We start from the raw sequence: 20,088 nt of genomic DNA, 5'->3' as shown, positions 1-20,088 counted from the left end.
TATACCTCTGCGCACCCTGCTCGCGCAGACAAACACGTCATCAGCGCATTTCATGCTATGCAGAGAGATCAGTCATCAAGCACCAAAACAGCAGCCACCTAGGTTTTACAGTTTCTCCTGAACCAAAGCAAGGAGCTTATGCGGCCTTTAGCCAACTGTAAACTGGAAGAGATGGAATTTGAAACCCGTGACGTTTTACTGGTAGCAGTTCCTGACTCGAATTTATGCAAATGTATGTTTCAGAGGCAAATAATACCGAAATGAATCTGCAGCAGTCAGGTGGTATTAGGCTACAGGTCAGTGCTCTTTAAGTTGTTATGTTCATCTTTATTTTAATGTAATGTGCTTAACGCCATCTCTCTTGATGCTTTTGTTTGCTCCCTGTATTTATATAATGTATAGCCTACATAATAATTCTACACAAACAGTACACATGACACACATAGCCTATATTATGTAAACACAACTGTATATTTTGGATGAGATTAATCTCGATTAACCGTTTGAAGTCGTATAGCTACACGGGGTATGCACCTATCTGTGGCATTAGATTCAGCACCAAATCATAGGGTGAGTAAAAAAAAAAAAAAAAAAAAAAAGCATAATCAAAATACAAAACATTTATAAGCAATGCCACCTTTTTGTAAGAAGGCTATTTACAACTGTGGAAACAGAACATCGAGCCTGCTGCCTTTACTGTGTAATTATGTTGTCACAAAGGATTATTTAAATAAAAAAGCTGTTAAGTTTTTGGAATGCTGGAAGTTTCTAGATGCTTCAAGCAGGCCATTGGTTGGTCAACCAGATTTTCAAACACACTTACAGTCGATGAACACCAGCTGGCCACATGGAGGCGCTACAATCGTATTTCATAAACACAAACGGGAGAACAAAAGCTTTGAGAGCCATTAGGCTACAACTTGTCATACAAAATCGAAATACGCACATTCATGGGAATGTCACAGTAAACTTGACCTGCTAATGTTCTATTCTGTGTAACTCATTAGAAACCCTGTCAGGAACCTAGAGAGATCTCACGAAACGTGTATGCGTTCAAACATATATAGCCTATTAAAGGTAGGAAAAGAGCATTCACGCGAAAGACATTTAAATTGAAAACCAAATTTTATTTTCTTTACAACTTAGAATTTACGAAAATAAGCATTTAGAGCAATCATTAAAAACACAAATGTAAAATTCCACTGCTAATAAAAGTGCAAGTTTTTATGTTTAAATACGTTTCAGTTCAGATATAGACTATTTATATAGCCTAGTATTAGGCCTACATGAGCATGCTTGATACATGATCAGTCTAGTAGCCTATAAAATCAGTCAAAACAAATAGAAAATAACGTTTACATTTTACTAAAGAGCATTTCGAGAAGAAAGAGAAGCTTAAAAAAGTTTCAGTCCTTCAGTTAGGTTTTGTATTTTGAGTCTCAATTGGTTTTAGAACAATATAATTCGAATTATAAAGATGACAAGAAGCATATGACTGCTTATAGGATATAATTAATACAAATAAAACATTAAAAACTGCATTATACGATGAAACGAAAGCTTAAATATAAAGAAAGAATTCGTTTAGGCCCAATTATGGTCATCGAATAACTTATGCAAAAAAATGTTGAACGTAAATAACAAAACATGAAATAGCCTAGTAAGTGCTTTTTAAGATGTACAGGTTATAAAAAGTAATAATGCTAATTAGCCTATATTTTGAAGGTTTATGGTCTCATTTTTTATGTTTTAGTCAGCGTTAGGCCACCTTTGAAACTGATACCCAATTGTAGGCTATTATGTATATCCAACACAATAAAATATATAAATATGAAATTCCTTCAAAACGAATGCCTTAATTGCTTGCACCTTTCCTCTAATTAACATTACATTCTGATATCCAACTTAAATTCAATATTTTCAATGTTAATTATTCAGGCAAATAAATATATAAATAAATAAATGTGAAATTCCAGAAAAATGGCATTCGTTGTTTTATTCGGTTGACAGATATTAATCCAAAAAGTCTGTCAAAGTACGCATTTTTTCCTGTGTATGAAAACGTTTTCGAAAATATCAAGTGCACTCTCGCTGTATTTAAAGTGCAAATATTTTAGTAGGCATTTTTCGTCGTAAAAGGCCAATAAAGAACAAATAATACATACATACAACACTGTATTTTAAACTCTTTAAAAAAAATACATGTATCTCTTTTATATTCTCAAACATCCTTCTTTGTCATCGAAAAACATAAATGTCCAAAAACATAAAAACTTACAAAGCCAGTACAAACATGTGGCATTAACCCGATTTCGATAGGTTTTCTAGTTCTGCGCGTCTATTTTAGAGGGAGGAGCGAAGTGCTCCAGAAATCCCATTGGCACTGCGTCTGGAAAGAGAACAGATGGGACTGCTGCGCACATGACATTTTCTGACACTTTGCTTGTTGATTGGGTCAGAAGAAGTTTTGCATCAATTAAATGGCACGCAAAGAGGAACTTCATTATACTGTGGACTAATCCATCGCCATGAAAGCGCAGGAGCTTCCCAGATAGAGGCGCAAAACTGCAGGCCATCGAAAACTGTCGAGCAGGTTACGTAAATGTTTTAAATGGCGAATAATCGCACCTCCTTTTCTATTCACAACATATTAAACCAAGGACTTAATTGCGAGAAAAACTGCCGTTTTGATGAGGAATACGCAGAAGAGCGGGTCCATGGGGAGAGAGCGGCGCGGGATTGTTCAAGCTCATCTCTGCCGGTGGAGAACGCTGGAGCCGAGAGCGCGCAGAGGCGCATCTCTTCATGTGTGCTCGTGATGGACTCATCATCCTCAGACCAACATTCATGCGAGGAAGAATCAACAGGAGGAGAAGACAACTCACTAGAAAGACCACACGGTGAGACATCTAAACAACTTCAGTAGTTTATTATATACTGTACAGAGAGATTGCAGTGTTGTGAAACATTTTCTTTCAACATTTGTAAGTCGAGTTATTATTATATTTTTAATTCTTAAAAACATGTATAATGTTACCATATTTTTCTGCTAGAGATTACGTTTAGAAAAAAACGGGGCTAAAGGCTATACATAAACTGTAGGCTACATTAACGAGTGCTGCGGTCAGTACCTGACATTTTACACTTCATGCATTAATTTATTGTGATAAATGTATTAAAAAAACGCGTCACCCAATTCCTAGTTGCAAAAATATATATAGGATTTTAATAATAAAAAAATGCTGATACAATTGCATACAATTACGTAAAATACGTATAAAATACGTAAAATAGCAAACTCTATAAAACCTAAAACAAAAAGAAAAAAAAAAACTGCTCGAATTTTGGAAAATATATAGCCTATATACACTGCCTCGTTTTGTTCGATATTTGTTGGTTCAAAAAATGAAACAACAAACAAACAAACTGCTAATTTACATGATAGTTCTGTCATTTAACACCCATGCTCACAAATCAAACTATAAGACAGACCTGAACCAATGCTTGAAATCGTTATTGTCTTGTAAAATGGCCTACCTGTAAATGTTTGTTTTATGCTTTTATGATTTTTTGGTGAACATTAAAGGAAGAAACTCTCATCAACTTTAGCTGGTTGTCCTGTTTCATTTGCAAACACACGATTTTCATATTTAAAACAAAGCAAGAAATATCACTGATAGAAGCACAAATGTTTGTGTTTATATTTGTAAAAGTGTGACCATTTTGAAATAAAGTATTTACAGTTAAACGGGAGTGAAAGGTGACAAGGCATACTAATTAATACATTTAATTATAAATTCAATTACAACGTTTTAAATGATAGTGAAGTGGGGTTCAAAAAACAGCACTTTTTGTACTTGACACTAATTTACAGTTTATAGATGTAATATATCAACATGTATGACAAATATCAGAAGTTGGAACAAAAACACAACCCTGTCTCCTCTAAGAGAATTCAAATTAAGAATGTCTCATTGCTTTCACTCTTTAAAAAAAATGATGGGGGGTTTCAACCCATGTTTTGGTAAAATGTGGACAAACCCAAACATTGGGTTTAAAATGTGTTAGGTTTGTCCATATTTAACCCAGACATGGGTTGAATCAGCCCAGCATTTTTTAGAGTGAAATATTTCCTCAAAAAGACACCAGTCCATTAGCTAAAGGTCACTTGTAAAAATGCTAAGACTATTCTTTTATTCTTCATATGGTCCCCAGCATGGATCTTCGAACCTAAACCTACTTTTGTCCATCTATACAGATCACAAAATTAACCAACAGACACCACAGAGCTGCAACTTTGAAGAAAACAACTCCAAATCAAGCAAAAAAAGGTCTCGGGCAGCGTTTTCTCATGCACAGGTGTATGAGTTGGAGCGGCGCTTTAACCTGCAGCGGTACCTGTCTGGCCCAGAGCGGGCCGACCTGGCAGGAGCGCTCAAACTGACCGAGACGCAGGTGAAGATCTGGTTCCAGAACAGGAGATACAAAACTAAACGGCGACAAATGGCAGCCGAGCTGGCGACGACTCCCACGACAGCCCTGGCAAAGAGAGTGGCAGTGAAGGTACTGGTGAGAAACGACCAGAGGCAATATAACGCAGAGGAGCTGGCCAGTCCGTCTGTACCTCCATTATACCAGACATTCCCGTATTATCCTTATATGTTCTGCTTCCAGCCGTGGATCTCAGGAAACACTTTAAGTGGTGGCATGTACTGATTTACCAGAGTTTACAGCATCATGTGGAGTGCGATTTTGGAGACACGAACAGTCAAAAACAGCCAAAGAGCATTTATGCAGAAGAGAACTGAGCAAGCAATGTCATTCCTCCAGCAGGATTATAAATGCTGAAAGCATAATTAACTGTAGAATGAGCATGAAAGCAAAAGAGGAAAGTGATATGGTGATGCTCATTATCAATCATTTCAATAATGACATTGAGCCAAAGCAAAGACAATTCACTCAATAGAGTTTCTCTCATTTGTTGTCATAATTGTCATCATGGAAATGTAATGCACACCTCAATGAGCTTCATTGCTTTATAAACTATCAAACCACAAAGTGATATCTGAAAACAAATTTAGTGGATGCACATGTTCCTCCCTTCTCGACGAAGTCAGAAAGTGCAAATGTCTTTTAAATTAAAACCTATTATGTTTTGCATGACCGAATGCCACCTAATATTCTTTTGGCGTAATATTTGTTATCTAACGGAAAGGCATCCATGCATTTTTAAGGGTTCAAATATTTTCTGCTGGTCCGCTATATGCTTTGATATGGAGTGTGTATAGCTAGTTTGGGGAGTTTTTCTGTTATCATTTGTCACTGATTAAAGTTCTTGTTTATTTACATCACCTTGAAAAATACACTGTATATGTCTTAAAGTGTGTCAACTGTTTTAAATCCAGTCTAAAAATAACTGTACAGAAAAAAACAGGTTTATTACATTTACAGTAGGTTTTAGAAAATAATATTGTGTCTGAGACAATCTAACCGCAAAGCTTAAGAGGGTTTGTCAACACTGCAGAGATAAATGACCTAAAGGCAATAATTGAAGAGGAAGCAATGATCAAAAGATTCTTTGTGGATAATGGCTTGACAGGTGACAGGCTAACATACAGATAAAAGCCAATGAAAATACCCTCAGTACATGAATGTAAGAATTCAATACCATTTTAGACAGGCTAAACCAACACCAAAATCTCTCACTGAGGTCATACTGGCTGTACAAAAACATTTTAAAATAGGGCTGGGTAAAATATAGATTTTCCTATTTTAACCAGTCTAATTTTTCGATAAGATTTGCCGAGTCTTAAATCCAAACGATCGACATTTTATCTGTCTTCAATTAATGAATGAATGGGACAATGTATGGGACATGGCTTCTCCCATCCAATACATCTCGGTAAGCTTTGTGCTTTGTTACTTTTGATATAAAACAAAGTCTCAGATTTCTGTCAAATTATATTACAGCGCGAAAGAAAAATGTATTAACATTAGACGATCCAGCACAACGGAAATAGGCTACATCCATAAAACAGCTTTATCACGTGATGTTGCGTTTACCACAGAAAACCATGACCATAATCTGGTAGTTAAAAAAGAAAGAACTCTCCGGACAAACATTACATAGTTTACACAGTATATGTTTTTCCACTGTTCTCCAATATTCAGGCCTAATGCAGATGTTTGAATAAATACCTCAAGGTTTTATGACAGCTACCATTTTTATTTTATTTTTATTAAACGAATTGGAGTAGAAACATATGTAGGCTAGGTTAATTATCAAGTTATATTATTACTTTACAATTATGAAAATGTCCTTGTGTGCAAAGTGTTTTTATTCAAACTAATTTTAACCTTCAATATGAGGCTATAGCCTAACTAACTTTTGTATGACTTTTTCCTTGAGAAAATTTGCCTTGTACTGTAAGCTCAAAAATAATCAATATCGAATTGAATTAAAATTTTAATTACATTAGGGTGAATAAATAATGGGGAAATTTTCATATTAAAGTGAACTACAATTATTTAAATTATATTTGCTGAAAGTCAACCGATCTGGGATTAAAACTAAACCATTCACATCACAAATAACGTTATTCTAAAAATCGTTCTGAAAATAAAAGAGCAGTCAATACCACACCAAAAGTATAGCCTAACAACAGAACAGAGAAACAACTTTCAAGGGTACACCTACCAAAAGTATCTTAGCCAGGTAATGACTTGTGACCAGTTAATTCCGATGAACGATAAAAGCAAAGACAGCCAATCAGAATCCATCCTGCTGTCAAGAGCTTGCATTTAAAGGGACAGATGAAAAAACTGCAGAGTAATCAGAACGTCATCCGCTGGACGGAACTAGTTATCGTTATGGTAATATATTTATCTTTACAGTTATTGTTCTTGGTGTGACCAGGCCTTTACCGTTTAACAGTTGAAACATCAAATTATCTTTAATCTGTCCTGTCTCTGACCTCGCATGTAGTTCATTTTCATGAAGAACAACAGTGTCAGACAGACTGTTTTGAAAGGTCTGCAGTCCTGCCTGAGAAAGAAAGTACCATGTCAAACAGGTTTACAAATTAAGTGATAACGATATAGTTCTAAAAATCGTTCTAAATATAAAAGAATAGCAGTCTACGCCATACCAAAACTATAATGATAACGTAACAGAGAAACAATATTGTTGGAATCGCTTTAAAGGGTGCACCTACCAAAAGCATTGTTAACAAGCTTTGGTCGCAAGCTCCATTGAGTTTAGTTGGTAACGACTTATGGAAAAAACCTCAGATTTCTTTTTTTTTTCCAGCAGATGACCGTTAAAAGCAAAGACAGCCAATCAGAATCCGTCCTGCTGTTAAGAGCTCGAGCAGTTAAAGTGGTATCATCCGCTAGTGTGGACGGAGCTAGTTATCGTTATCGTTAGTGTTCTTGGTGTAACCAGGCCTTTACAGTTTAACAGTTGAAACATCAAATTATCTTTAATCTGTCCTGTCTCTGACCTCGCATGCAGTTCATTTTCATGAAGAACAACAGTGTCAGACAGACCTGTTTGAAAGGTCTGCAGTCCTACATGTATGAGAAGGAAAGTACCACTATAAGGTCTAACAGGTTTACAAATTAAGTGCTGTGTATGTGCAAAAGAACATGCTGTATAAAAGGCTTAACTGGAATTATTCAATGACAACAATCCTAATGTGTCCTCTTTCTTTCTTTCTTTCTTTCTTTCTTTCTTTCTTTCTTTCTTTCTTTCTTTCTTTCTTTCTTTCTTTCTTTCTTTCTTTCTTTCTTTCTTTCTTTCTTTCTTTCTTTCGTCACAATATTTTACAATATTTTATACAAAGCGCCAAAACAGTAAATCATCTGCTGACCAATTGACACTGGGATCAGATAATCATTTCGCAACTGTAGAATAAAACAGATTAATTCAACTTTAGATAATGAATTTAGCCTGTTCATTAACTGTAACAAATATCTGCAGTGTTTCTGGTATGTCAGTCTAAATGTTAACATGAGTGTTGTTCCATGTGACTGGGACTGTGCTACCTTGCAACCAAGGATTAGTCAGCTGTCTATTGAAGAAAAAAGAATTGTTGGGGCAGGCAGAGAAATATAATTCTATTTCAACCATCACAATATAAAGCAGTTCACATGAGTTTAAGCAGCCCTTTCGTGATATCTGCATGATTCAGATACAGTCAATAGACCATGTCTGTGTTGCACAACAGAGTCTGGCTTAAGCCCAGAGTACATTAATCATGTGCATTTGAGGAGACAACACCCTCATAAAGGCAAGAGAAAGGAGGTTCACTATCACCAAAATACAGCATCCATCTGAAATCACACCCTCTGACACCTGCATCCACTGTTTTAGACAGTCTATGTCTATCTAGATTCATGGATGAAATCATAGTAAAATACCGTGTATTGTTCATTGTATGAGAGGCATTTCGAGGCAAAACATGAATTTCCGTTTCTGAGTAGGTGTCACTCAGTCTACAGTGATTATATACTGACAAAATAACAACTGTATCCTATTCATACCACCTTTGTACCATAAGTACATTTCTGAGTGAATCACCTGTGCAGTAATCACGTGGCATTTACATTTACATTTTACTATAAAGAATAAAAGGCTAGCTAATATTAAGCTTTAACCATAAAACATTTGCAAAAATATAAGAATGAATTAACCACGTAATTGTTTTCTAATCTCATTAATAATTATCAGATTTATTTGTTTTTAAGTAGGCATGATAAGACATTCTTTATTCTTTCAGTTATAATCTTTTAGGATTAAAACTATTATATAGTATATACTATAGGGACTGATGATGGCCCTTACATGCATGAGGCCTCTTGTCCTCTACACAAACGTGAATAGATCAGTTTCTGAAGAGGAATTAGGGTGCAGTTGAGCACCATATGGATGTCTGTGTTTATACAGAAAAATGTATCGTGAAAAAGTATGTAAACAGTTTTTGAGTAGAGCAGACGATTTGTGCAGACTAAAGTGAGCAGGCTCATAAACCCTCACAAAGAAAACAAAAGCAGGTAGGTGAGTACTTTGCCCAGTTCATGTTCATTTTTACCTGCTACAACACAACCCCAAAACGGAATTAAGCCTCACACTGACAGGGAAAAAAACCCCAAATTGTTATTTTGCCATGTTTCACTCCGATATTCATTTGTGAGAAAATTTAAATAGCTGCAACAAAGAATTGATTCAAAACACATCAAGCATGAGCTGAGCAGGACCCTCCCGGTTTAACTTCTGAAGAACAAAGAGTCTGTCTTCAGCCAGGACACTGACTGAGGGATTTCACACAAAAGAGTTGAACATACTTCCAAAATGTAACACAATTTCCTTGATGAGCCATAATAAAAAAGGGTCAGAGGTTAAATAAATCCAGGGTATAATTTTTGTCTTTTTTTTTTTTTTTTTTGCAAAGAGCATAAGAAACCAGCTTATTTATTCCAATATCAGTAAAAAGACAATGTTTTAATGCTCATCTTAAAAGGCACCATTTCATTTCTGCACCATTAGTGTCCCCAAAAAGGAACTGCAAATGTAATGACTGTTTTCAAACAGGTTTTACAAATGCTTCCCTATTTCTGCAATTAAAGATTAAACAAAACTCATGCCATTGGTTGAGACACTTTTCTATTGACAGCGCTATATATCAAATTGTTTTATTTTTAGGGAAATCCACCTATTAGAAGGTAACCTACTAAACATTGTTTCTACATAAGTTAGGAAAGAAGAAAGTATTTTAATCAAACAAAGCTAAAAATATATACACATATCACCTTCAAAATAAAAAGTCACTGAGTCCATAACTGCCTCACTGTGATACCTGAACAGATGATAAGGCTTCCAGGTGGAAGGGCGTAACATGAAGCTACATTTTCACATTCGCAAAGTGGAAAGAGACGTTAATGCATTTACCAAGGCAATAGAAAGGGCATGAAAGAGGAAAGAAATGGCCCAAAGTTAATACCTTTGTTTGGAGAGAGCACCACTTCACATTGACCTTGTCTCCTCAGGCGAATCCCACCAACACCACCACCAATAATCCAACCCACAGGACTCCACAGTCTGTTCCAAAAACGATTAGCTGATAACATCACGGCATGCTGGAATGTAAACATTTACAGTAAAACCATAAGAGATGAACTCTCCTCCAGTGCAATGCATTTATCAGGCATCAACTCTCCTTCTCTTCTATGAAAACACACACTGAGTTTTTTTTAACCACAAGGATGGCTTTGAAATTCCACAGATTTAAATGTATAGGGTTTTTTGAGTATGTGGTTAGGAAAATTAATGTAAAAAATACTCAATGCATAAATGTTTTTCTTTTAGGTTTTAGAGTGTTCGATATGGTTAATGATAAAGTTCATCCCTTTTGTGGCTTTCTGCCATCTGGTAAACTAAACAAAAAACGTTGATACTGATACCTTCGATATTCTAAGAAAAAAGGTTTGGAACAGAACTAGATTTAAAAAAAAAAAATGTTATCAAAAAATTAATTTGATTAATTACCAGAATCGAGCTAGAGCAAGTGGTCAGAGGAGATGGGTTTCATGTTATGTTTCAGCCTCAAAGGAAAGTTGTTTTCTAGATAAAACAACTTTGTTTTGTTCATTTGAAATTACTAAAGCCTGATGTTTCACAGTGGAAGCTGATTTCAAAAGAGTATTTCTAACTAAAAGAGCAAAGCGACATTTGTTGCTAAATATCATGCCATGAGTGTGGCTAACCTGGCACGAGTGGTCAGCAATCTGGACCACGAAGGCATAGGCTGTGAGCAGCCAGGCGGAGTCTGTCCTCCACATGATGAAGGTCCTCCAGCAGCCTTCAAAGAGCTGTGCTGCCCAACCAGTCGATGGTTAAGGCAATTAGCTGCACCATGGCCAATCTGATGTTCCTTGAGCACTACTTTGGCTCAACTTAACGGAGATAAACGTTGACAAGACAGCCTTCCTTGACATGACTTCCTTGCTCATTCGGTCCTAAAGGATTCATGGCAGCACAGAAGACATCACAGGTGATGCAACATTTTCTGCCTAAAAGAGCAAGTTCCTCAGCTGCTTTAAGTCACCCTAAATCAACTCTCCATTGGGTCTGTTTCACATGCGGCCCATAAAATCCTGGTTGAATGCCCACGTTCAAACTCGAGTGTAGCACAAGGGCCTTAATATTCTCGGGGGGGGGGGGGGACCACGGCTGTACCAAAGCCAGAACCCCCTGGAAATCCGTGTCAGAGGGGTGTGGAACATAGCTTAGTTTCCAGAAGGAAGGTAGTCATGACAGACGCCACCAAGACTTACACTGCGATGGCAGGCTGACCGACTTTTGATTCTTGGGCAGAGCTGATGTCGAGCAGGGACATCAACTGCCTAGAAATGATAGCAGTGTTCCTGGCCTTCAGAGAATTTCAACAGGAGATCAGAGGGCACCATGCCCTGGTCTGGCCATACAACAAGACAGTGGTAGCCTATATAAAATACCAGAGGTTCTCAGGTCCTGTCTGCTAAACAGACATACACACCACCTTTTCCTGTGGGCACAGTATAATCTCCGCTAAGTAAGAGCTATACATGTGCCAGGCTCCATGAATACAGGAGCAGATATTCTGTCCCAGAACAGTCTGCTTACAGGGGAGTGGAGACGCCGCCCCTCATAAGGTTCTCATGATTTGGAGCATTGTTGGCCAAGGAGAAGTAGAAAGAGAAACACCCAGTCCCAGATACTCTTTTTGATGGAAAAAGACGCATTAACCCACAGGTGGCCACTTTTTATGCCTTACCTCCGGAAGCACTGCTTGCTCAGGTCATCAACCGGATCAGGGAGGACAAATGCTCAGTCTTACTCAAAGCACCGCTCTGGCAAAACCAGCCGTGGTTCCCAGGAATGGTTCAGCTTCTGTCTGCAGCACTGTGGCCAATCCCTCTGAGAAGGGACCTCCTTTCCCAAATCCCAACCCGAGTTGTAAAGCCTCCCCCAGAGGATCATGAATAATATCGCTGAGAGGCAAGGGCACCTTTAAACAGGTACCTTTTACTTGCAAAAATGGGCTATCCTTTCAGGCTGATGTGCAGCCTGGCATATAGACCCCATGTCTTGTGAGATCACTTCCATTATCTCTTTTCTGCAGGGGCTGTTGGAACGGTGAACGCACTCCGGAAGCTTGGAAGCTATCACAGCGTACCATGCTCTTAAAGGTGGCCAGTTGATTGGGAAACATGACCTGGTGGTCAGATTTCTCAGAGAGGCCAGGAGGCTGCGACTTGTCCATTGTCCCGAGGGCCTTCTGTTTGAGCCGCTCATGACAGTCGACCTTCGGCCTCTCTTGCTGGCTATGGCATCGGTCAAGCGAATTGGTGACCTTCAGGCTTTCTTTGTGGACACTTCCTGCTTTGTATTTGGGCTCAACTATAGCAAGATTGCCCTTAAACCCAGACAAGGATATGTGCCGAAGGTGCTCTCCACACCCTTTAGGGCATGTCATCTCTACCCTCTGCAGGGTGAATAGACACCACACCCACTTTGCCCGATGCGGGCCAATCTAGCTCTAAAGGATTGCCAGTTGTGAAGTAGAGATTGTCCCACTAGATAGTGGATACCCTAGCTCTAGCCTATAAGTCCTTGGACTTGTGGTGAGGGCCCTCTCCACCAAAGAAATGGCCTACCCCTGGATCTGGTCTAGCAGAATATCCATGGCTGACATCTGTGTGGCGGCCGGCAGGTCTTCGCCTTCCATCTTTATCAAGTTCTATAACCTAGATGTCCCAGGCCCTTCAGGGACGGGTTCTGTCTGCCAAAATCAGTCTTTGCCCTCAGGGATTTTAATATGCTATACCATTCCTACAGGCTCCAGCCTGCAATTTCTGGGCATTATACATCTTTGACTAAAGTAGCCTGCCTGGGGCCCTCGTCACTGAGAGCCCCTGGGCTACAGCTTCGCAGGACAGCTTCTGTTCTGCACTGGTAGCACGTCGTTTTGCAGCGCATTCCCCATACACGTCTGAAACTGATGCAATGTGAGTGAACTGTATCAAAAGGGAACGCTCCGGTTACTGGCGTAATCTTGGTTCTCAAGATAACAGAAAAAAGCATTGCGTATTCTACTTTGCTACTGTGCATATGCATGAGTCAGCTCTATATATTCATTAGAGAATTTTTCACTAAATGGTTTTAATGAGTGTACACAATAGGATAGGATTGATTTTAAGCTAAATGCACAGTTTTAGGCTACATGCCGAGTTCAAAATATGCACATGAAGTTGTTGTTTACCATAAAAAGATGGAGAAAAGTGTTTTTCCTTTTTGGGCTGCGTGATGGGTTTGTGAGTGTGGGAACATAGTGTTTTCTGGCACCAGTGTGTGAATATTTTTACACTCCTCTGGCCATAGATGGGCTGCTGAGGGCTCTGATATGCTCCAACCTGTTACATTTCCACAAGATGCTTCCCAACAGGTCAGTCTCTCACTCCCTGGGTGCTGTGAAAGGAATTTCAATGTTTTAATTATCGCAGATAAGTAAAACAAGGAGTGCATTGAAGAACACTGACACAACTTCACTTATCAGAGCAGAGATAGGACCTCCACTTAGAACCTCTTAAAGCTGCTCACCAGCTCTGGTTTGGCACACATCCTCTCCTCCACTGTCTGGAATGGTGTCCTGCTGTCCTTGCTTTGCCAGTCATGAGATTTATAGCAAGGCAGGTAACATGCAAACATTCAAGGCCTTCACTATACTGCCAGCTTAGAACAAAGATTACTTGACCTTGAACTGACACAATGTCATGAATCAGTTTTCCTATGAGAAAGAGTTTTTTGTTTTTGTTTTTTGTGTATTTGTATATGATCTGTTTTACTGCTAAAATGATACACTGTATCAAGTGGCATTTATTGTGCCAACAATAAATTAATTCTTTTAGACTAAAAAAGCTCATTCTACTAACTAAATGGTAAATGGACTGGGTTTATATAGCACTTTCAACAGACCCTATGGCCATCCAAAGCTCTTTACATTTTGCCTCACATTCACCCATTCATACACAGATAGCGATGTCAGCCATGTAAAGGGTCCTGCACACTGTGCGATTTTTGCAAAATCGCACAGTGTGCACCCGGCTTTAGGCACCATCCAGCTCGTCGGGAGCAGCTGGGGTTAGCTGGTTTGCTCACTTGGTCAGGTGGAACTGGGGATTGAACCACCAATCTTCCGGTTTGTAGACAACCTACATGAACCACTGAGCCACTGTTGCCCCAACTAATGTTGTAACTACATGTAAAATAAATAATTAACAAGGAAACCTACAAGGTACCACTGGACAGGAAAGAAGAACAATACGAGTAAATATACATAACAACAGGGTAAGTAACATTTAAGCTGTAGCCTATTTGTGACATGTGGTAACGTGGAACAAATAACAACAGTTAAGCTGTATTTGTGGCGTGGTAACATGATCCACATGTTTAAAAGCCATTACAACATGTGGACACATTTTTACTTCACATGTTGGTAACATGTTTGCCAAATTTTGTTGCAACATGTGGTGACATGTTTCCCACTTGTGATCACACGTGAGGTGAGCACCCAAGGTGAGGCCGTTTTTTGCGAGCCTATTTGGTTACGGTGGCCCCCCAAATAATAAACCACACATAACATATGATGCAAAATATTCAAAGTGGCAACATGGTGCAGATTTTCTCTCGGAACTTTTTTGTTGGGCATCGTTGCAGTGACTACCAGTGTATATACAAATTAACTTATAGCCTAAAATCTTTTCAATATACCTATTTATTATCACTTTATTATTATTATTATTATTATTATTATTATTATTATTATTATTATTATTATTATTATCAACACATCATTGCTGAATAAAAGGATTACTTTCTTTCAAATAAGAAAGAAAAACAATTACTGACCCCAAACCTATTATATTGTTACAAAATGTTTATATTTTAAATAAATGCTGAAAAAGGAATCCTGAAAAAGTATCAGAGTTTATACACATTTTTAAAAAGCACTGTTTCCAACTGTTTTATATAGACTGATCAGGCATAACATTGAACAGCAGTGAACCGGCAACAGGTTCATAGGCAGGTAAGGCTCATTGATGCACATGGGGAGTAAAGGCTGGCCCGTTTGGTCTGACTGGTCACTGTAGCTCATATTGCTGAAGAAGTTAATGCTGATTCTGATAGAAAGGTGTCAGAATACACAGTGCATCAGTTTGATGCATACAGGGCTGCATAACCGCTGACCAGTCAGGGTGCCCATGCTAACAGTGGGCATGTGAGCATCAGAACTGGACCATGGAGCAATGGAAGAAGGTGGCCTTGTCTGATGAATCACATTTTCTTTTGCATCATGTGGATGGCGTTGCTTACGTGGGGAACACGTGACACCAGGATGCACTATGGGAAGAAGGCAAGCTGGAAGAGGCAATGTGATGCTTTGGGCAATGTTCTGCTGGGAAACCTTGGGTCCTGCTGTCCATGTGGATGCTACTTTGACATGCACCACCTACCTAAGCATTGTTGCAGACCATGTACACCCTTTCATGGAAACGGTATTCCTTGATGGCTATGGAATCTTGCAGCAGGTTTTAAAGTGCCCTGCCACAAAGAAAGAAAATGGTTCAGGAATGGTTGGAGGAGCACAACAACGAGTTTTAGGTGTTGACTTGGCCTTCAAATTGCCCAGATTTCAATCAAACGAGCATCTGTGGGAGTCCGATCCATGGAGGCACCATCTCACAACTTACAGGACATAAAGGATCTAATGCTAACATCTTGGTGCCAAAAACTACTTCACACCTTCAGGGGTCTAGTGGAGTCCATGCCTCGATGGGTCAGGGCTGTGTTTGGCAGGAAAATGGGGACCAACATAATATTAGGAAGGTGGGCATAATGTTATGCCTGATCTGTGTAGAGTGACACTTAATGTTAGCCTAGAAATCTAGACGCACCCTAGCAGCAGCAAATTTAATCTGCCCGCAAGTGTCGTCTAGGAACTCTCAATACCCTTCTGAGCTGTATTCCCCTCACTCTGGATGGGCCAATCACATCGTGTATAGAGTCGGCGGGTGGGGCCATAATGATGACGGCCGAGTTGCGTTTGCGTGCTTCTAGTAAACACAGAAACTGGCAAACGGCGGCGGTCTTTCGAATCCGCTTTGACCGCGACTCTGGAAGACTTGGAGTTAAGCTTTTCTCTGAGAAAAGAACAAAGAACGGCACTGAAGTCATTCTTAAGAAGGGAAGATGTGTTCGGAGTTTAGCCGACCGGATACGGTCAATGTTTAATCTACCAACAAGCTCTGCTTCACCTTCGTTGCTCTGGTTGGTGGTAGCGCTATCCTATCGCGTGCAGAGGGAGTTTGAAAGACAACCGTTTATCCCGCCCCTCGGATTGAGCCCTGTCTATGGTGTGTTTCCAGACCAAACATCTTGATGTGGGTCTGGCTTGTCAGGCTAACTGAATGTGGCTCACCCAATAAGATTTTAGAAGACCAACCGAAACCGAAAAATACATTAAACATAGGCTTCATTAAAATTGCTTAAGTTCCCTAAAGCATGTTCCTGGAGTCCCACAGTAATTTTGGATGTTTCCCTTATCTGACACACCCAGTTTCAGTCATAGAGCCTCTGTTAATGAGCTGAATCAGGTGTTAAATAAGGGAGAAATCCAAAGTGCACAGTGCTGGAATGCTTCAAGAACAGGATTGGGAATCACCGCTTTGAACTGTCTCAGCAAAGTGGGCCATGACTAGTCATGAAATTTACTGCATCTCACTAAACAGGTCATGAATGGCCAGTCGAGGCAAGCAAAGACATTTCTCAATGACAGACAGCCGTTCGTTTGTTGCTCAAGGTCAACAGAGCAGACAGCTCTGTCCGGTGCGCTTTTGTTCGTCCAACCAGCTGAAACCCCTCCTCTCCGCTCAGCTCTGTCCACACCTGCGGAAGAGGAGTCACCTGACGACTGGCTTGCCTTGCAGAGAGAGCAGACACACTTTTCTTTGAGGGTCTTGTCGGGAGATTTTATGTCCTTGTTTAGTTTCTGAGAGGCATTTGTCAAGAGAGCAGGAAAAAGCTGCGCTAGAGGGGTAAAGAGAGAAAGTTATGGACACCTGCACACAAAATCAGTGTACAGCTTACTATCATCAAACCCTGTGTGGCCTTAAAGGGATAGTGACCTAAAAATGAACATTCTGTAATCATTTAGCCACCTTGACTTTTCAAACACAAAAGAAGCGTTTACGGTAACACTACGGGTGCTCTAATAAGCATTAATTCATGCTTAACTAATGCAAGATAATCATGAGTTAATGTATTACTAATGGTGAACTAACCCATTTATTAATGATTACTGCATCAGCAACTAATGAATTAAATGTGTCTTAATATATTAATTCCATATTATATTAACATATTATATTAACTTATAATGTAACATTAATGTGTTAATTACCACAACATGTCAAAGCCATGCATTTCAACTTCCAGTTGTCTGCTTTAATGAATCATTAGCTAATGATTTATAAAAGTATCATTATGTTATGACTTTACTTGTTGGGGAACATGATTATTAACTAATTCAAAATTATTTCAAAACCCATGACCTCAATTACATATTACTTAATCAGTTAGTTAATAGTCATGTGCCCCAACAAGTAAAGTCATAACATAATGATACCTTTATAAATCATTAGCTAATGATTCATTAAAGCAGACGACTGGAAGCTGAAATGCATGGCTTTGACTTGTTGTGGTAATGAACACGTTAATTTACATTATTAGTTAATATAATATGTTATTAAGGAATTAATACATTATGACATATTTAACTAATAACAATTGAATGATTATTTAATCTATTAATCATGTAGAATCTTCATTAGTTGCTGATGCAGTAATCATTAATAAATGGGTTAATTCACCATTAGTAATACATTAACTCATGATTATCTGTGCATTAGTAAGCATGAATTAATGGATATTAGAGCACCCGTAGTGTAAAGTGTTACCGAGTTTACTCAAAGAGATGTTTAGCTGAATGTCTAAGCTGTCCTTTTTAAATGAATGGGAACCAAGGTTTAAAATAAGAAAAAATAGTCGATATACAAATTGTCCACGACGCCATTTGTGTGTAACAGATTGAAATATTTTGTAGTATATTAACAATCTCTCTTGACAGCTTTGGTCTCCATTCACTTTCAATAGGAAAGATCAGCATTGGCTTTCAGCTATAAATAACTCATTTTCTTTCCACTCAAGCAAGAAAGTCATGCGGGATTTTGAAAACATGAGGGTGAGTAAATGATGACAAGATATTCAAGTTGGAGTGAACTGTTCCATGAACACTATATTCTTTATTTATTTGAAGTTTGATATTAAGATTGGTTTAAAATCTTTTCAGACATGCTGTGTCTTTTCATTTATTTTCATTTATAAGAACAGCCCATTTCCTCCAATCCCTTCTTTCATTTTCACAAATGTCTTCATGCGTAAATGCCAACACTCTGTGTGGTATTAATATATCACTTTTGTGAGAGCAAGACGGTGCACTGTGCTCTCAAGACTAGAAGCCATTAAGAGTGTCTCAGAACCATAAACAGCTGGATTTATTAGGGGAAGCTCCCTGTTCACAGCAAGCCTTGCATGCGTTTCTTTTATTTCATGGAAGGTGTGAAACATCCAGTTTTACAAGCCTAAACCAGTGACACAACACAGGCCTTCCCACACACAAACACACTGCAAACACAAATACACACATAGGGTGAATATTCAGGCAGTCAGATAAGGAAACTTTTTCATGACACCGTTTTCAAATAAAAACTGAAAACTTTTTATGCGTTACACCAAGTAACCGTTACACCGTTACCATGTCCTGGAAAAATGGAAAAATCATGTCCATGCGTATTAGGTATGTGTGTTTAGTTTTTATTTACAAAATGGCATTGCCAGTGACGGGCCTGATATGAATAATATAGCGTTTTTAGTTGTTTTCGTGGATCCGGGGATTGTTTTGACAATGGTGTCATCTGTACACAAAAAAACGCAAAGGAAAACCACTTTAGGCTGGCCACACACTTGAAGATTTTAAGCCAGATTTTCAGACAGATTTGCACCCCCAAGCGATTCAAGGCTTGTTGCAATTAACTTTTTGTCCAAAAAATCCTCAGTTGTGTTGTCATTATATTTTACTGTTCCCGGTCGCATCGGAGCAGACACGATCCCAAATCGTAAATATCAAACATGTTTGCTATTTACTTCTCTTGATCGGGCTGCCTCAGTAATGATACCAGTGATAGCCGATGAGAGCCAGCCGGATGTTGCGTGCTTAGCTGAAACTTGGTAGCCACAAACATGCCATGGAAATGGAGTACTGAGAAAGAAGATCAACCATGTTCTATTTGTCTTTTCTATTTAATAAATTGAAAAAACATCTGATACTAACTTGACTCTTCTTTAATGAAGTTGAGAGCCCCTTTACACATCTCACATATGTTTACACTTGGGTGTGTTCCCGCTGAAACAGACCCTTCTACAACAAAACATGAAGCAATAGTTCCGATTGTCAGAACCCATATTATTTTTTCTAATTTGTTTAACAAAACTCCCGCCAAGAGAATCAGCTGACAACTACTGCCATCCTCCATCTGTTTTTATTCTCTGGTCATGTTTGATCTCAGAAGTCTCCGTGAAATCTCGTCTCACTATGGAAATGTTACTAATGTTATTCGACAAATCTTCTAGTGTTTGCATTCAAATGATTGTTTGAAACTGCCCTTATGTCTGTGGTCTCCCACAGTTTTAAAATTGGTTAATATTTGAAAATCATCTGTGTGCCAGGTCTTAAAACAAGAGTGCTCAATCCTGTTCGTGGAGATCTACCTACCTGCAGAAATCCGATCCAGCCCTTATCACACACACCTGTCTGTAAATATAAGTGCTCCAGAAGATCTTAATTAGTAGTTGTGTTTGATCTGAGCTGGAGCTGAACTTTGCAAAAAGGTAGATCTCCAGGAAGAGCAATGGGTATACCCCTGCTTTAAACC

At 38.7% G+C, this 20,088-nt stretch overlaps 1 protein-coding gene across 1 annotated transcript; it reads left to right on the top strand.

Moving 5' to 3' along the window:
• Window positions 1-2,411: 2,411 nt before the first annotated feature.
• nkx3.3 (NK3 homeobox 3) lies at window positions 2,412-5,339 on the top strand. Its single transcript, XM_067421804.1, has 2 exons — window positions 2,412-2,900; window positions 4,259-5,339. The coding sequence occupies exons 1-2, from the start codon at window positions 2,612-2,614 to the stop codon at window positions 4,714-4,716; spliced, it is 747 nt and encodes a 248-aa protein (XP_067277905.1). The 5' UTR covers window positions 2,412-2,611; the 3' UTR covers window positions 4,717-5,339.
• Window positions 5,340-20,088: the final 14,749 nt, after the last annotated feature.

This window comes from Pseudorasbora parva, chromosome 17, assembly GCF_024679245.1.
Source record: "Pseudorasbora parva isolate DD20220531a chromosome 17, ASM2467924v1, whole genome shotgun sequence".
In the NCBI taxonomy this organism is placed as follows: domain Eukaryota; kingdom Metazoa; phylum Chordata; class Actinopteri; order Cypriniformes; family Gobionidae; genus Pseudorasbora; species Pseudorasbora parva.
This window is presented reverse-complemented; position numbering and strand designations above follow the sequence as displayed.

Excerpts from the sequence above, each read along its gene's own strand:
- nkx3.3 (XM_067421804.1), top strand. The coding sequence starts at position 2,612 with ATGGCGAATAATCGCACCTCCTTTTCTATTCACAACATATTAAACCAA. Across the intron at positions 2,901-4,258 it reads CTCACTAGAAAGACCACACG|ATCACAAAATTAACCAACAG; the intron begins GTGAGACATCTA and ends CCATCTATACAG.